General features: G+C 37.4%; 1 protein-coding gene across 9 annotated transcripts in view; it reads left to right on the top strand.

Moving 5' to 3' along the window:
• LOC110459976 (zinc finger protein Gfi-1-like) overlaps nucleotides 1–14,842 on the top strand; it is a 106,934-nt gene that overhangs the window by 69,683 nt on the left and 22,409 nt on the right. The window contains exons 5-6 of one of the 9 annotated variants that reach the window (XM_021512639.1): nucleotides 9,154–9,561; nucleotides 10,242–10,324. The exons of 5 other annotated variants lie outside the window; for them this stretch is intronic. In XM_021512639.1, coding sequence (XP_021368314.1) covers nucleotides 9,154–9,560 — 407 coding nt within the window. In that variant the 3' untranslated portion in view covers nucleotide 9,561; nucleotides 10,242–10,324. Of the gene's footprint in view, nucleotides 1–751; nucleotides 2,660–4,033; nucleotides 5,351–9,153; nucleotides 9,562–10,241; nucleotides 10,824–14,842 lie in introns of those variants that run through there. 3 more of the 9 variants (XM_021512635.1, XM_021512595.1, XM_021512603.1) reach the window with 3 other exon arrangements.

The following is a 14,842-nucleotide window of genomic DNA, read 5'->3' on the forward strand; positions in this document are numbered from 1 at the left end:
TTTCAAAAATATGTTCAACCAAAGTGTTTTAATCTCTCTCTTGTTCAAGGATGATATGAGCAATGGAGGTGCAGGTCATAGTGTTACATTCTATCTTGATTACAGAACTTGTTTGTCATTGCATCACGCTCCACCATGCTAGTTAACCCCTTCACCACTGTAGACCATAATGGACTGATCCATATCAATGCATGGTAGAGTCTACTAAAATTACATAGGGGTGTAAGGGTTAAGATAAAGTACTAGTATCCACTATGCTAGTTAACCCCTTCACCACTGTAGACCATAATGGACTGATCCATATCAATGCATGGTAGAGTCTTCTAAAGTTACGTAGGGGTTTAAGGGTTAAGATAAAGTACTAGTATTACTGTGATGTTTGATCAGACAGACGTGACAGTTAGGCTGTGTGTAAGATGAAAGTGACTTTATCACTAGATCAGATGCTGTGTCATTGGTGTCCAAAGCGTGTGTTTGTCTACATCAACTATCAAACTCATCCAACTAATGAATAATTCAGATGCGGCTTGTGAAAGACTCCCTACCATATCAAATATTTAAATTAGTACTCATTGAAGATATTTTTTTCTGGTTTTGACAGAGATATACTTGGTATAATAAAATATACATTGCACTAAACAAAACATTGTGTAAATGTATTTTACTCAAGTTGTGTGATTTCTTATTTGACCCATTTTACCTGTGTTTTATAGTGAGTGAAGGTCATTCTTTCACCTTGTCTTTTGGTCAGGTGATGCAGCGGATCCAAGCCAAGGTCAAATCATGGATATGGGAACATGCATGGATAATTTCTACGGCAACACAATGACTACAGGTGCCAATGCAATGCCCTCAACAGGAGATATAGTGCAACAATTAGGTCAAGGACATGCAATTTCCCACCAGAGTCCAGGTCAGATTACTCCAAAAGTTCAAGGTCATATTGGTTCAAACATTTATGGTTGTGGACAATGTCTTTTGAAATGTGATGGTAAAGAGGGGCTCCGCAGGCACGTGTTGGAGGTGCATGGTGCCCAATATATCTACATCTGTTACGAATGTGGTAAACTGTTCAAGTCGTACCAAGGCTACAAGAAACACGAGAAATTCCTACACCGAGACGGCGGTGAATACAAGAAGTGTGACATATGTGGTAGGAACTTCCCTAATGACAGTAGTCTGAAACAGCATCAACTGAAGCATGCAGACAGCAAGCCTTACACCTGTGATAAGTGTGGCAGGTCCTACAAATACCTTAACTCACTCCACTACCACACCTGTATGATGTGATGTGTGACACTGAACATAGTAGTGGTATACAGGTATCATAACACCTGGTAGTGGTAAACAGGTATGTTAACACTACACCTGGTAGTGGTAAACAGGTATGTTAACACTACACCTGGTAGTGGTATACATGTATCACATCACCTGATAGTGGTATACAGGAACCATAACATCACCTGATGGTGGTATACAGATATCATAACACTACACATGGAAGTGGTATACAGGTAACACAACATCACCTGGTAGTGGTATACAGGAACCATGACATCACTTAATGGTGGATACATATATCATAACACTACGTCTGGTAATGGTATGCAGGTATGTTGACACCACACCTGGTAGTGGTATATAGGTATCATGACATCACCTTACCGTGGTATACAGGTATCTTCACACTACACCTGGAAGTGGTTTACGGGTATCATACCACCTGGTAGTGGTATACAGGTATCATAACACCTGGGAGTGGTATACAGGTAGCATAACACCTGGTAGTGGTATACAGGTATCATGACATCACCTTACCGTGGTATACAGGTATCTTCACACTATACCTGGAAGTGGTTTACAGGTATCATAACACCTGGTAGTGGTATACAGGTATCATAACACCTGGTAGTTGAATACAGGTACCATAACATCATACCTGATGGTTTACATGACCTTAGGATTTGTATGATAATCTATAGATTGGTTATCATTCAATTTCTGTTTTATGTGTCTTATATATCATTTGTATTTCCCTCCAATGTGAGATTTCCTATACAAACTGTAATGTGTGTTCATGTAATGTTTCCTATACAAGGCTACAAGGTATGTAACTAAGAGTTATGTTATGTCTGGTACTGAGGGTACAAACATTAATTATATCGTGATCTGAGTCTTTCAGCAGCATCTTACACCAGCCTAGCAACACTTTTAATGTGTAACTTTCACCAGCCTATCAACATTTAAAGGTAAAACTAATACCAGCCTACCAACATTTAAATGTGAAACTTTTACCAGCAAGGCGATGTAGTATGGTGCAACTTTCAACAGCCAGGTGAAAAATTATGGTGAAACTTTCACCAGCCTAATGACACTGTAATGTGAACCTTTAATCAAAATGTATTCAAACATTCAGCTTGTATGTTCTGGGACTCCAGTGGATAATCATAAGATAAAAACTAGGATCAACCTTTTATGTTATGTTTTTCCAGAGAAATGGATTTTCTTTATTATTTTCATGGTTCGTTGAGCTGAGAAAGCCTGAAATGATCACGAGCAGGCCTGTAGATAACGATGGAGTTGATTGGTTGCGTTAATTAACCGATATTCATACTTGTCCTGTTATTTTTGTTGTAATTAAAATTGGAGTTGAAGCGTACCTACTGTATTTGTTGTTGTTTTTATGCAGTAGTCGTAAACATGTACCTTGATATTTCCCTACTGACACAGCAGTTGTGGATGTTAACAGTAGTCGTTCAAATATAAGCACAGTGACTTTACAATAAGTTGTACTTATGTTTCCCTCGCACGATCAATCTCCTACTCCAGGTAGAAGCAGGTCTATAACATGAAATATTTGATCAATAAGTGCGAGAGGAACATCAATAATGACTTCATATATATATAAGAACCAGGATTGATAGTCCTTGGTGTAAAAGCAATGGGAAGGAAAACAGTATGTCCCACTCATGGCCAGATAAAGGTGTCTCTGTACAAGTCAATATGAAGAAGTGATGCTGATACCCTAAACTGAAGACTACTTCCAACGTTCCAGTGACAGACAGAAATTGTAATAAACAATAAGGATCTATTTATATAAATTTACCACTCTGTGGCACTGCCACTGTATAACCATAACAAGTTCAAATGGCATTCATATACACTGTAAATGCTATGGACTACATGTAAACGTCTTACTTGTAATGTTAGATACCACTGACCATCTTAGGAGATGGCTGTGCCATTTATTGAACAAACATACACAATACAAACACTTATTTGAACTAAATGCTGAATTTGATTAAGCAGGTTGAAATTTCTTTACAAAATACTCCAAAAATGGTAAATATAAGCATTGAACTGTTGAATGACAAAGTTTTACAAATATAATGTGCTTAAATCAACCTGCTTTACTTCAAATCAAATGAAAAAAACATTCTCTGAATAAAAAATCCCCCTGATCCTACTTGCATAATTATAGTAGTTAGTAATACTGATAAAAAAAATAATGATAAAAAAATAATGAATGGGACAAAAGCAAAAGCAGCTTTTAACAAAAAAGTGTAGAGCCAAGTCTTTTGGTTGTATAGATGGGTTGATGAGCGGGGCGCTTCGCTCCGAGAGTGGATACTGCAGGACGATTGGTATCGAATATGTACATATAATAGGCGAGGGTCCAACCGCCTATTATATTGTTTTTGATGGATTTTATTTAAAATCCTCAGTTTTAGTTATCATTATTGGGCTTAAAAAGTATTACACATGTGCATAAATTAATTGCTTTATACAACTCATACAACACAAATACGTTGTCGTGTGATTTTTACTAATAACTGATGATCATGCCCAAGGACGTGATGGACATATATCTGTATGGTTAATGAGCATGCGGTCCTGATATATGACATCACTGTTTCGCCTAGCCTCTGTGTGATATGTGTCGTTGTAATGATATGTTTATTTTCCTGACCTTGACCTATATTTTCCAATGTTTGGCATGATATGACAGTGTTTGACCCTTGTCTTTGGTCAGGTGATGCTGGTCCTCCAATCAAAGGAACCCTGCTGGATCTCCGACCGTCTGAGGCTAAGTCATATGCAAAGTCGTCAGTGATGTCTGCACCAAGAAATTTGGACCAATCTTTAAGTCAAGGTCATGGAATTGCTGCATCGCAAGGTCAAAGTCAAGGACTGGTCAATCCAACGAGTCAAGGTCAAGGCAATACAACATCAAATTTAGGCCAAGGACCTGTATTTTCCTCAGGTCATGGCCATGTAGGCCAAAACGTTTACGGTTGTGGATTATGTCTGGTTCTTTGTCAAGGTAAAGAGGGCTTACGAGACCACGTGTGGTCGTGTCACGGGACGCAGTACAAATACATCTGTTACCAGTGTGGCAAATTGTTCAGGTCCTACCATGGTCACAAGAAACACGACAAGTTGGTACATCAGGGAGGTGTGGACTGTAAGACTTGTCAGATTTGTGGCAAGGTCTTCATCGACAACAGCAGTCTCAAACACCACCTTCACACGCACTCCGACGACCGCCCATTCACGTGTGACAGGTGTGGTAAATCGTACAAGTATGCTACCACACTGAAGGAGCATGTCTGTTTACGATTACAGTAAGATCTGTGCGGAGGAAAACACATTGTCTTTAAAGTTTTGTTACTGTGATTGTAGTTTCATATCTATCAGTGTATATAGGAAAACCCGTGTGACTTCATTCCTGTTTATCCATGTGAAAATCGGGCATTTCTGATATTAGAAAATATATCAAAGATTGGCAAACTTTTGGTTTGGTAGAGACAAGGAAGTTTACATTACTTGTTTTGTAGGCAATGGCAACCATATAGAGCCTTGTGTTATAGTTTGTCTACAGATCAAAGATGTGGGGTACAGAGACCTTTAACTCAACAATTACTGGAGCAATGAAACAGAAACATACCCCCTAGATAGGAGTGAGAGTAGTGTGTATATAGTGGAACAGTACATCATATTTCGTACTATCTAGTTTACCTGATATGTCATCAGATTGGTTGGTTGGTTGATGTGTTTTACCTGTTTTACATGGTAAACGTCTACACTTCACTGACGAAGTCGGTGTTCGGTCGATGTGAGGGGTAAGTTGGCACTTACCAGGCCCTCGGAGATTCTAAAGTCCTGCCCATCCAGGTAACGCTCCGAGGTCGGACAGCTCCTCAGATGCAGACAGGCTGTCACAGCTACTGCGGTCCACGGAACGACGTCCTTGGTGTAGTCCACGCTTGCCTCCTATGTCATCAATTCTAAGGAACACAAACATTAATGTTTCCATGCTTCACTTGTATAGTTTTTCTTGGTATAATAAACGGTGTTCAAAATCTACTGAATTTGTTATGTCTCGAAACACAATAGAGAGTATAAACCAGTTCATCTTATCACAACATATATGGTCCATCACTGACCAAATGACCGCTGTATAGATTATTTTTAACTCACTATCGTGAGGTTATACTGGTTGTCCATCTGTCAACTTTTCCTTTAGAAACCTACAGTTTTTGTACTCCAGAATGGCTGAAGAATTTTGGAACAGAAAAAAAGACAGAGGCAGGAGCAAATAGGGTTGGAGACCGTTTTTAAGCTTCTCAAGTTCCACTTAGCTATGGACCTGACACCGTGTTGTCAAAGTCTAGGTTAAGGCTAGAGAGAGCCAGCTTTTGGGGTTTTACAATCCTATCCAATATTACAAGATGTCCAGTCAGGTGTAAGTAAAATTAGATTTTAATATTAAAACTGTGTTGACTTTGAATTTCAATGTGTAATTATATTATTTTTTAAAAAGACAGTTATATGGAAGTTCATATTTGAAAAATGTATCGGAGCTAGGTGGCTGAAACTTGAATAATGTTATACATTAAAGAACATGTGACTGTCTGATACAATCATTACATAACGTTATCACATGTATGTGTTTACTGGCAACCATTATGGCAGCACGCTGTTGTCTGAAGGTCAGCCAACCGTAAAGTATCCCATTTACATACACATAAGTAGGAGTGTCACAATACGTCCAGAGTGCATCACGATGTGTTGTTATACAGAATGAATATATTGCGATATATATAAAATATAAACTTTAACCCACGTGGTCGGGCAGATGGCCCCATACCTCTTCACGTCCGATCGGGGAATCGAACCCCGGCTGCTTGGTGAAAGGAAAGTGCGCTATCACTGCACCACCCGACCACCATATTGTGATACGTATCCCGATATAATATGTCATAGGAAGGATGTGCTCAATTTTATAATAAGTTGTTTTTAAGAATGTTATCAAACTTAATCAGATATGATATGCTTTATGCTTATTGGCATATCTGTTAGAATTTGTAGTAATTTGCAAAGTAAAAACACCAAGCAGATACATAAAAATATGCTTTTGAAAAATATTGCGATATAGCAATATTTCATCTCTGTAATGTGGTACGATACGATATACCCTTGTATATGCGATATACCTGTTTTCCGATATAATGTGACAGACCTACATATAAGCATCCCTATAGTAATCACAGTGTCTGTCTGTCTGTCTGTCTGTCCATCCACACTCTTGTTTCAGGAGATTATCTTGGAAACCGAAACACTGATCTTTCTGAAATTTGACATGATGATTTACTATGATATGTAGATGTGCATTAGGGTTTTAAAACGTTTTTAAGGTCAAGGTCTAGATTTCTGTTACTAATAATAGACTGGGATTGAGGAGTCAGTCAAGCACATGACAGGGCCTTGCTGACCTGTCAGTTTCTAGTTAGATATTGACTCTGCTACACTCTACAAAAAGAAACGTCCCCTGTCTCTGTGATTTTAACAATCGGAGCCACCAACATGCTGGTGATAATTGTCCATACATTAAAACAAGACACTACCAATCAGTGACGTAGCACAGTACCAATCAGTGACGTAGCACAGTACCAATCAGTGGCGTAGCATACATGTACGCTTGTATGCTCAAGCATATATACACACACACAAAAATTTAATCATATATTTGTATTTGTTTCTTTTTATACGCCCGTCTTATTATGGTATGGGGTTGTCCGGCGGCGTAAACCTTTGTTTGTCTGGCAATCTCCTCCTACATTTTTAGACCGTTCTCTTTGAAACTTGGTATACATTATAATCATGATATGAAGTTGTGTCTCCCTTAAAAGAATTTTGATTTGACAATTTTTCCAAAAGTTATTGTCCTTTGTTCATTTCAGTATTTGTTTTTTTTGTCCGGAGAGATCTCCTCCTACAATTTTTGACGGATTTCTTTGAAATTTCGTATACATTACAATCATGATATGAAGTTGTGTCTCCCTTAAAAGAGTTTTGATTCAACGATTTTTGCAAAAGTTAATGCCCTTTGTTCATTTCAGTATTTGTTTTTTTGTCCGAAGATTTTCTTCTTCATTTTTTATAGCATATCAGCTAACCACTCTTAAAATAATGCAGATCTTATTTCAATGTAAGAAAGTATATAACACTATATGACATTCGACGGGCGTATATTGTTCCGCCCCGAGATACTCTTGTTTATGATTAATATGGACCGTCTGTATCAATCATAAAAAGGAAAGAATAAAATAAAATCTTCTTGAAAACTTCAGTCTGATAAAATAGTGTTGATATGTCTATATATTTACACGTCTCCCTTCTTCAGCTTAGTAAACTCTGACTGTATAAATTAGCGTGTACGCAGTGAAAAAAGGCTCAGTGGATTGATACTTTCTTTAAATATGGCGCCGTTCACGCTTCAGCAAGATAACAGTCCAATGACAACCAATGCTTGGTTCATTCACCATCTAGATACAAAGAACATATTCCTTAAAAAACATAAAAAGAATGCTGACAAACTTCTTATTCCATGGATGCACATTCAAATTTCTTTGGCAGTAATGTCAACAATGGCTGCTTCGTTCTGAAACATTCGACTGCATCGCTCCATGAGCAGTGTGTCATTGCGTGTACATGATAACCATTGTAAATGAATAGAAAAGTTTGAAGGGCTTCTCACATAGCTTAATTTCAAATAAAAAAACCATGACAGGAAACAAATAGTGTTGTTCACTGCATATTTTCTAAATTTCTCATATATGGATTTAGATTCACTGGAACTATATTGTCCTAGCAACCACGGCTACCGTAGTTACCATGGTGGCAACCCGCTTCTACTTTTTTCTTGCGTTATGTAGTATTTAAATAATTTTTGAATGTAAATATAAGGATTGACCTTAATTTTGATGGCGTATACGGTAGTATGAACGCAGTTGGCAACAAACATATTCTTTATAGAGCGCTTACACGCACCATGGACTATGTTCGTTGCCTATGCGTTCATACTACCATATACGCCGTCAAAATGAAGGTCAATCCTTTTGAAAAACATTGAAAACATTTGAAGGTTTAAAATGTAGAATTCTCAATCAAAAGCTACTTAGTGAAGTACAAAATTTTATATTATTCATATAAAAAGTTGGGTTTTACTTGTTAATATAATTTGACTAAAAGGAGGTCCCAAAATACAAAATATTGCTTCTAGGGCCTAATAGAATTCTTTTCTCCCCAGCTATGGGAGTGTCACTCGACCCCCTGTAATCATAAACTCCGAAAATGGATTTGCTACGCCAATGTCAATGGCAGCGTAGCATTGAAGGTTTCAATGATGTTAAATGAAACCCGAATCACCAAGTGAACAGTGCCAAATAATACCTTTTTTTCTGTATACACACTCTGTTTACATACAATTATACCATAATTGTATTTGTCTATAAATACACATATTTTGTGTTTGTCTTCATACATGCCCAATCTCATGGTATGAGGCATGAGGCAAAATCTTGAAATTTCTACCTAAATACAAGTTATTTGCATTTGTCTACAAATACATGCTAGTTACTCATACATGCAATAAAGATTTGTTTACAAAATCTCACATTTTATGTTTGTCTCCAAGCAGTACATGCTATTTACCTTTTGCTACAAACAAGTTTTTATGTGTGCATGTTAAGAATGTTCGACTGGCCCATTGGCAACACAAAAAGGATGGAATGAAAAGTATACCTATGTACGGAATGTATAACAATCAATAGATAACTAAGAGAAGTTTTCGTCTTTTGTTTTCCATAGGTTTGTCCCCCTCTGACAGTGCGGGCTTGTCAATGTTTGTACCATCCCACACTGAGAGAACACAGTTTGCCTGTCAAATCTGCAAGATTATCCAATTTTTCCCCGACATGGAAAGTTTGCGGGGACATATTCTATCACTGCACAAAGACGACTACCAAGAGTTCTGTTTGCTATGTGGGAAAGGCTTCAAGTCTGTCAGCGGGTTCAGTGACCACCAAAAAATCTACCACGGGTCTGGCAAACAGAAATTTAGTTGTGAAGTGTGTGGCAAATGTGTCGCGCGGAAAAGTCACCTTGAGGTACATATGCGTCGCCACTCAGATGTGCGTTCTTTCAGCTGCCTGACTTGTATGAAATCATTCAAACACAAACACCAGCTCAGACACCACATCTGCTTTCCTGAATAGCGTAAGTCGTTTTCGCAGAATCGTAGATATTAATTGTTCATCCGTCCTAACATCACATGATAAGTTCTTGATTTTCTTTGGACAGTCAAACTAATTAACATGATGATGTGAGAATGTTATAGTACAATCAAAGGTTACAACAGGTAGTTGTTGCTATGAGCAACCAGAACATGATAAACTCATCCCAGTGAGAGTCTCTGGGTAACTGTATTAAGTCCTTTATTTGCTTCCTGTCATGTGACTTGATAATAGTCTGGCAATAGTATGACTGTTGTCGTAAGATCTTCTGTATGGTCATGTGACCTGATGTCTGCTATATGATCATGTGACCTGATGTCTGCTGTATGGTCATGTGACCTGATACTGTCTTTACAATCATGTGACCTAATAATATCTGCGACCTAATGATATCTGCTGTTTGATCATGTGACTAAATGATATCTGCTTTATGATTGTGTGATCTTATGATATCTGCTGTACAGTCATGTGACCTTATGATGTCTGCTGTACAGTCATGTGACCTGATGATATGTAGTCTGATATATTTTACTCCATGGTGACATTGAACTGATGCTGTCTGTCGAGGTTTTCGAGAACTGATGCTTATACTGATGGGAAGGTTGATGTTTTGTTTCTCATATCCTGTTGCTATAGTCACGCTCCTCTTGTTTATATCCATAGGGGCAAAGGACAGTCGGATCCAGAAGTTGGGACCTGACTGGGATGTTGAAGAGGGCCAGGAGAAGAAGGAAGAACAGGACGTACGGAAATACGGCTGCAACATCTGTCTGCATTCCTATTCTCAGAGAGATCTGCTCAAAGAGCACATGCTTGTTAATCATGGCACAGAGTTCTCGCTCTTTTGTTTTGAATGTGGCAAGGGCTTCAAATCAGCTGGTGGATTAAAAGGCCACAGAAAGGTCACACATTCTGACGGGGCAGGTGTGCACGAGTGTGACATTTGTGGGAGGGTGTTCCCTCATAAGAGTAATCTTAACTCCCACATGGTCAGTCACTCCGATCACCGCCCCTTCCTGTGTAAAATCTGCGGAAAGTCGTACAAACGCAAACAAAACTTTAAGGAACATCTGTGCAATCTGTAAAATCTACTAAAATCCTTGTGAGTGCAAACAAAACTATGTGTAAGGGGAATATCTGTGTATCTACAGACAGTCATACAAACAAAACTATGTGTAAGGGGAATATCTGTGTATCTACAGACAGTCATACAAACGAAACTATGTGTAAGGGGAATATCTGTGTATCTACACACAGTCATACAAACAAAACTATGTGTAAGGGGAATATCTGTGTATCTAAAGACTTCTGTGTATCTACAGACAGCCATACAAACAAAACTAGGTGTAAGGAATATCTGTGTATCTACAGACAGCAATACAAACAAAACTACGTGTAAGGGGAATATCTGTGTATCTACAGACAGCCATACAAACAAAACTATGTGTAAGGAATATCTGTGTATCTACAGACAGTCATACAAACAAAACTATGTGTAAGGGGAATATCTGTGTATCTACAGACATCTGTGTATCTACAGACAGCCATACAAACAAAACTATGTGTAAGGAATATCTGTGTATCTACAGACAGCAATACAAACAAAACTATGTGTAAGGGGAATATCTGTGTATCTATAGACAGTCATACAAACAAAACTACGTGTAAGGGGAATATTTGTGTATCTACAGACAGCCATACAAACAAAACTACGTGTAAGGGATATCTGTGTATCTATAGACAGCCATACAAACAAAACTATGTGTAAGGAATATCTGTGTATCTATAGACAGCCATACAAACACACAGCTCAAAGTAACAAATGTTTACTTTGTAATGACTGCAGGAAGCTATACAAGTACAAACAGAACTAGAAGGAACATAAAGCTTAATTGTTAATGCCTCTGGAAAGGTATTCAGGTACAAACAGAACTAAGGAATATCGGTGTGTGAGCTTTATATAGCTTACCTGGTCCAAAGGGTCTCTGTCAAATGTATATAATGTTTATAATACATACTGTAATACTTTTAGTTAAAATATATATATTAGTGGACTGCTACCAGCCTATTTTGCTCCCTTTTCTATTTTATCATTAGGATGAAGATTTAAGATTGTTCAAATAGTGAGCCCTTTGATCGTCATTCATCATAAACTCAGATTTTGCGAGTTAAATACAGAGTTACTGACAATCATGTTTTAGTTAAGTCAGTCACTTAGTGGCATGTTCTGTGTCTATAGATTGGACTAATGACCAACACCTAGGGGGTCAAAGTTCAAACCACTGCCATAGATCTTCAGCATTCGTTGTAAATGATAACCTACAGGCCATATAAGCCTCTTGTTGACCATTGACATCATGTGACCTTGACCTACTAATTGACAGCTTAGAGATGTTAATTAATGATATCATCGGCTGTTTTTACCTGTACATTTAGTGTCAGGATAGACATTTAAAGATGTGAATCCTTGCTTTCAGTTTTTTGCTGTGTATAAATCTAGTAATATTATTATGATATATAAATAACCCTTTCACCACTGTAGACCATAATGGACTCATCTAGATCAATGCATGGTAAAGTCTACTAAAGTTACATAGGGGTGAAAGGGATAATATGGTAATCAGTGAAAATCTTCTGTGAATAAGAAGTGAAAAAGCAGCTGAATAATGCTGACATGTTCTGTTTGATAATAAATGTTATATCATTAAGCCACGCTAAATTAATATATGAACTCTTTTAAAATATAGGAACAAGCCAGTAGGCAACTGTGAAAAAAATACTACCTGGGTATATAGGGAAAAAAATCTTCCAATCATATTTCAGAGTGAACTCTTAATTTTTTATTTGTAAACAACTGTACCCAGTGTTTATATGAAAGTGTTATTTCAAGTTTAGTTTTCTAAAGTTTATAAAGATAGACCTGTATATAATTGTGAAGTGGCCTGCTTCTGTTTTTGTCGGTGTCCGGTGGACTATCAGTTGTCTTGTGATTACAACTTTACGAGAGATAGTGTTGTTTGTGGTGTTTGTAAACAATGTTCTGTAGCCATGCTCCTAGAATGCATCTATTTAAAAAATAATCTCAGCAGCTTTCAGTGTTCAATATTAAAAAATAGAAATGAACATAATGCTTTGTTATATTTAATTAATTGATAACAGATGGGTGGATCCATTACTCCTATAAATACTAGCAAAGGGGAGTATCCCTTAACGGCATAAAAGGTAATAGTCATGGAACCATCTGCTTGAAGAAAAAGTAAAAAGAAAGAATCCCTTGGAAGGAATATATTACAAAGAGGAAATCCCAAACAGCAAGCTGGTTACATTGAACAGTCATCTACAGAACATTTGGTTACATTGAACAGTCATCTACAGAACATTTTGGTTACAATGAACAGACCTCTACAAAACTTGGTTAAATTGAACAGTCATCTACCGAACATATTGGTTACATTCAACAGTCATCTACAGAACAGTTTGGTTTAAATGGAACAGTCATCTACAGAACATTTTAGTTGAATTGAACAGACATCTACAGAACTGTCGTCCGGCATCAATATTTTACTTTAAACAACTTCTTCTTAATAACCAAAAGGCCTAGGGTGATGATATTTGGCCAGAAGCAAACTAGGATAAAGGGCTACCAAGTCTGTTTAAATAAATGACCTTCACCTATTTTCAAGGTCACAGGGGTCAAATATGTTTAAAACTTTAAAAAACTTCTTCTAAATAACCAAAATGCCCAGAGTGATGATTTTTGACTAGTAACATGCTGGGATGAAAGGCTACCAAGTTTGTTCAAATGAATGACCTTTGTCCATTTTCAAGGTCACAGGGGTCAATTGTCTTAAAAAATCTTTATACAACTTCTTCTGAATAACTAAGAGGCCTAGGCTAATGATATTTGACCAGTAACATGCTAGAATGAAGGGCTACCAAGTTTGTTCAAAAGAATGACCTTGACCTATATTCAAGGTCACAGGGGTCAAATATTTTAAAAACCTTTAAACAACTTCTTCTCAATAACCAAAAGGCCTAGGATGATGCTATTTGGCCAGTAGCATGCTGTGATGAAAGGCTACCAAGTTTGTTCAAATGAATGACCTTCGTCCATTTTCAAGGTCACAGGGGTCAATTGTCTTAAAAAATCTTTATACAACTTCTTCTGAATAACTAAGAGGCCTAGGCTAATGATATTTGACCAGTAACATGCTAGAATGAAGGGCTACCAAGTTTGTTCAAAAGAATGACCTTGACCTATATTCAAGGTCACAGGGGTCAAATATTTTAAAAACCTTTAAACAACTTCTTCTCAATAACCAAAAGGCCTAGGATGATGCTATTTGGCCAGTAGCATGCTGTGATGAAAGGCTACCAAGTTTGTTCAAATGAATGACCTTCGTCCATTTTCAAGGTCACAGGGGTCAATTGTCTTAAAAAATCTTTATACAACTTCTTCTGAATAACTAAGAGGCCTAGGCTATTGATATTTGGCCAGTTACATGGGAGAATGAAGGGCTACCAAGTTTGTTCAAATGAATGACCTTTACTTATATTCAAGGTCACAGGAGTCAAATATGTTAAACACCTTTAAACAACTTCTTCTGAATAACTAAGAGGCCTAGGGTGAAGGTATTTCGCCATTAGCATGCTGGGATGAAGGGCTACCTATTTTGTTCAAAATAATGACCTTGACTTATATTCATGGTCACAGGGGTCAAATATGTTAAAAACCTTTAAACAACTTCTTTTGAATAACTCAGAGGCATAGGGTTACGATATTTGGCCAGTAGCATGCTGTGATTTAGGGCTACCAAGTTTGTTCAAATGAATGACCTTCGCCCATATTCAAGGTCACAGTGGTCAATATATGTTTAAATCTTTAAATGACTTGTTCTGTATAACCAATAGGTCCAGGGTTATGATGTTTTGCCAAAAGCATACTGGGTTGGAAGACTTTAAACACTGTTCAACCTAATGTCCTTGTTCGACATTCAAGGTCACAGGCGTCATATGTTTAAATCTTTTAATAGGTTTTTATGAACCAAACACTGATATTCTGCCTGTAGCTGTATTTCAGTCCGCATTTATAATTACAAGTGTGATATTAATACCAGGTGAGCGATTCAGGCCCATTGGGCCTCTTGTATTGAACAGTCATCTACAGAACACATTAGTTACATTGAACAGTCATCTACAGAACATATTGGTTATATTGAACAGTCATCTACAGAACATATTGGTTATATTGAACAGTCATCTAC

This window comes from Mizuhopecten yessoensis, unplaced genomic scaffold (assembly GCF_002113885.1).
Source record: "Mizuhopecten yessoensis strain PY_sf001 unplaced genomic scaffold, ASM211388v2 scaffold10275, whole genome shotgun sequence".
NCBI lineage: Eukaryota > Metazoa > Mollusca > Bivalvia > Pectinida > Pectinidae > Mizuhopecten > Mizuhopecten yessoensis.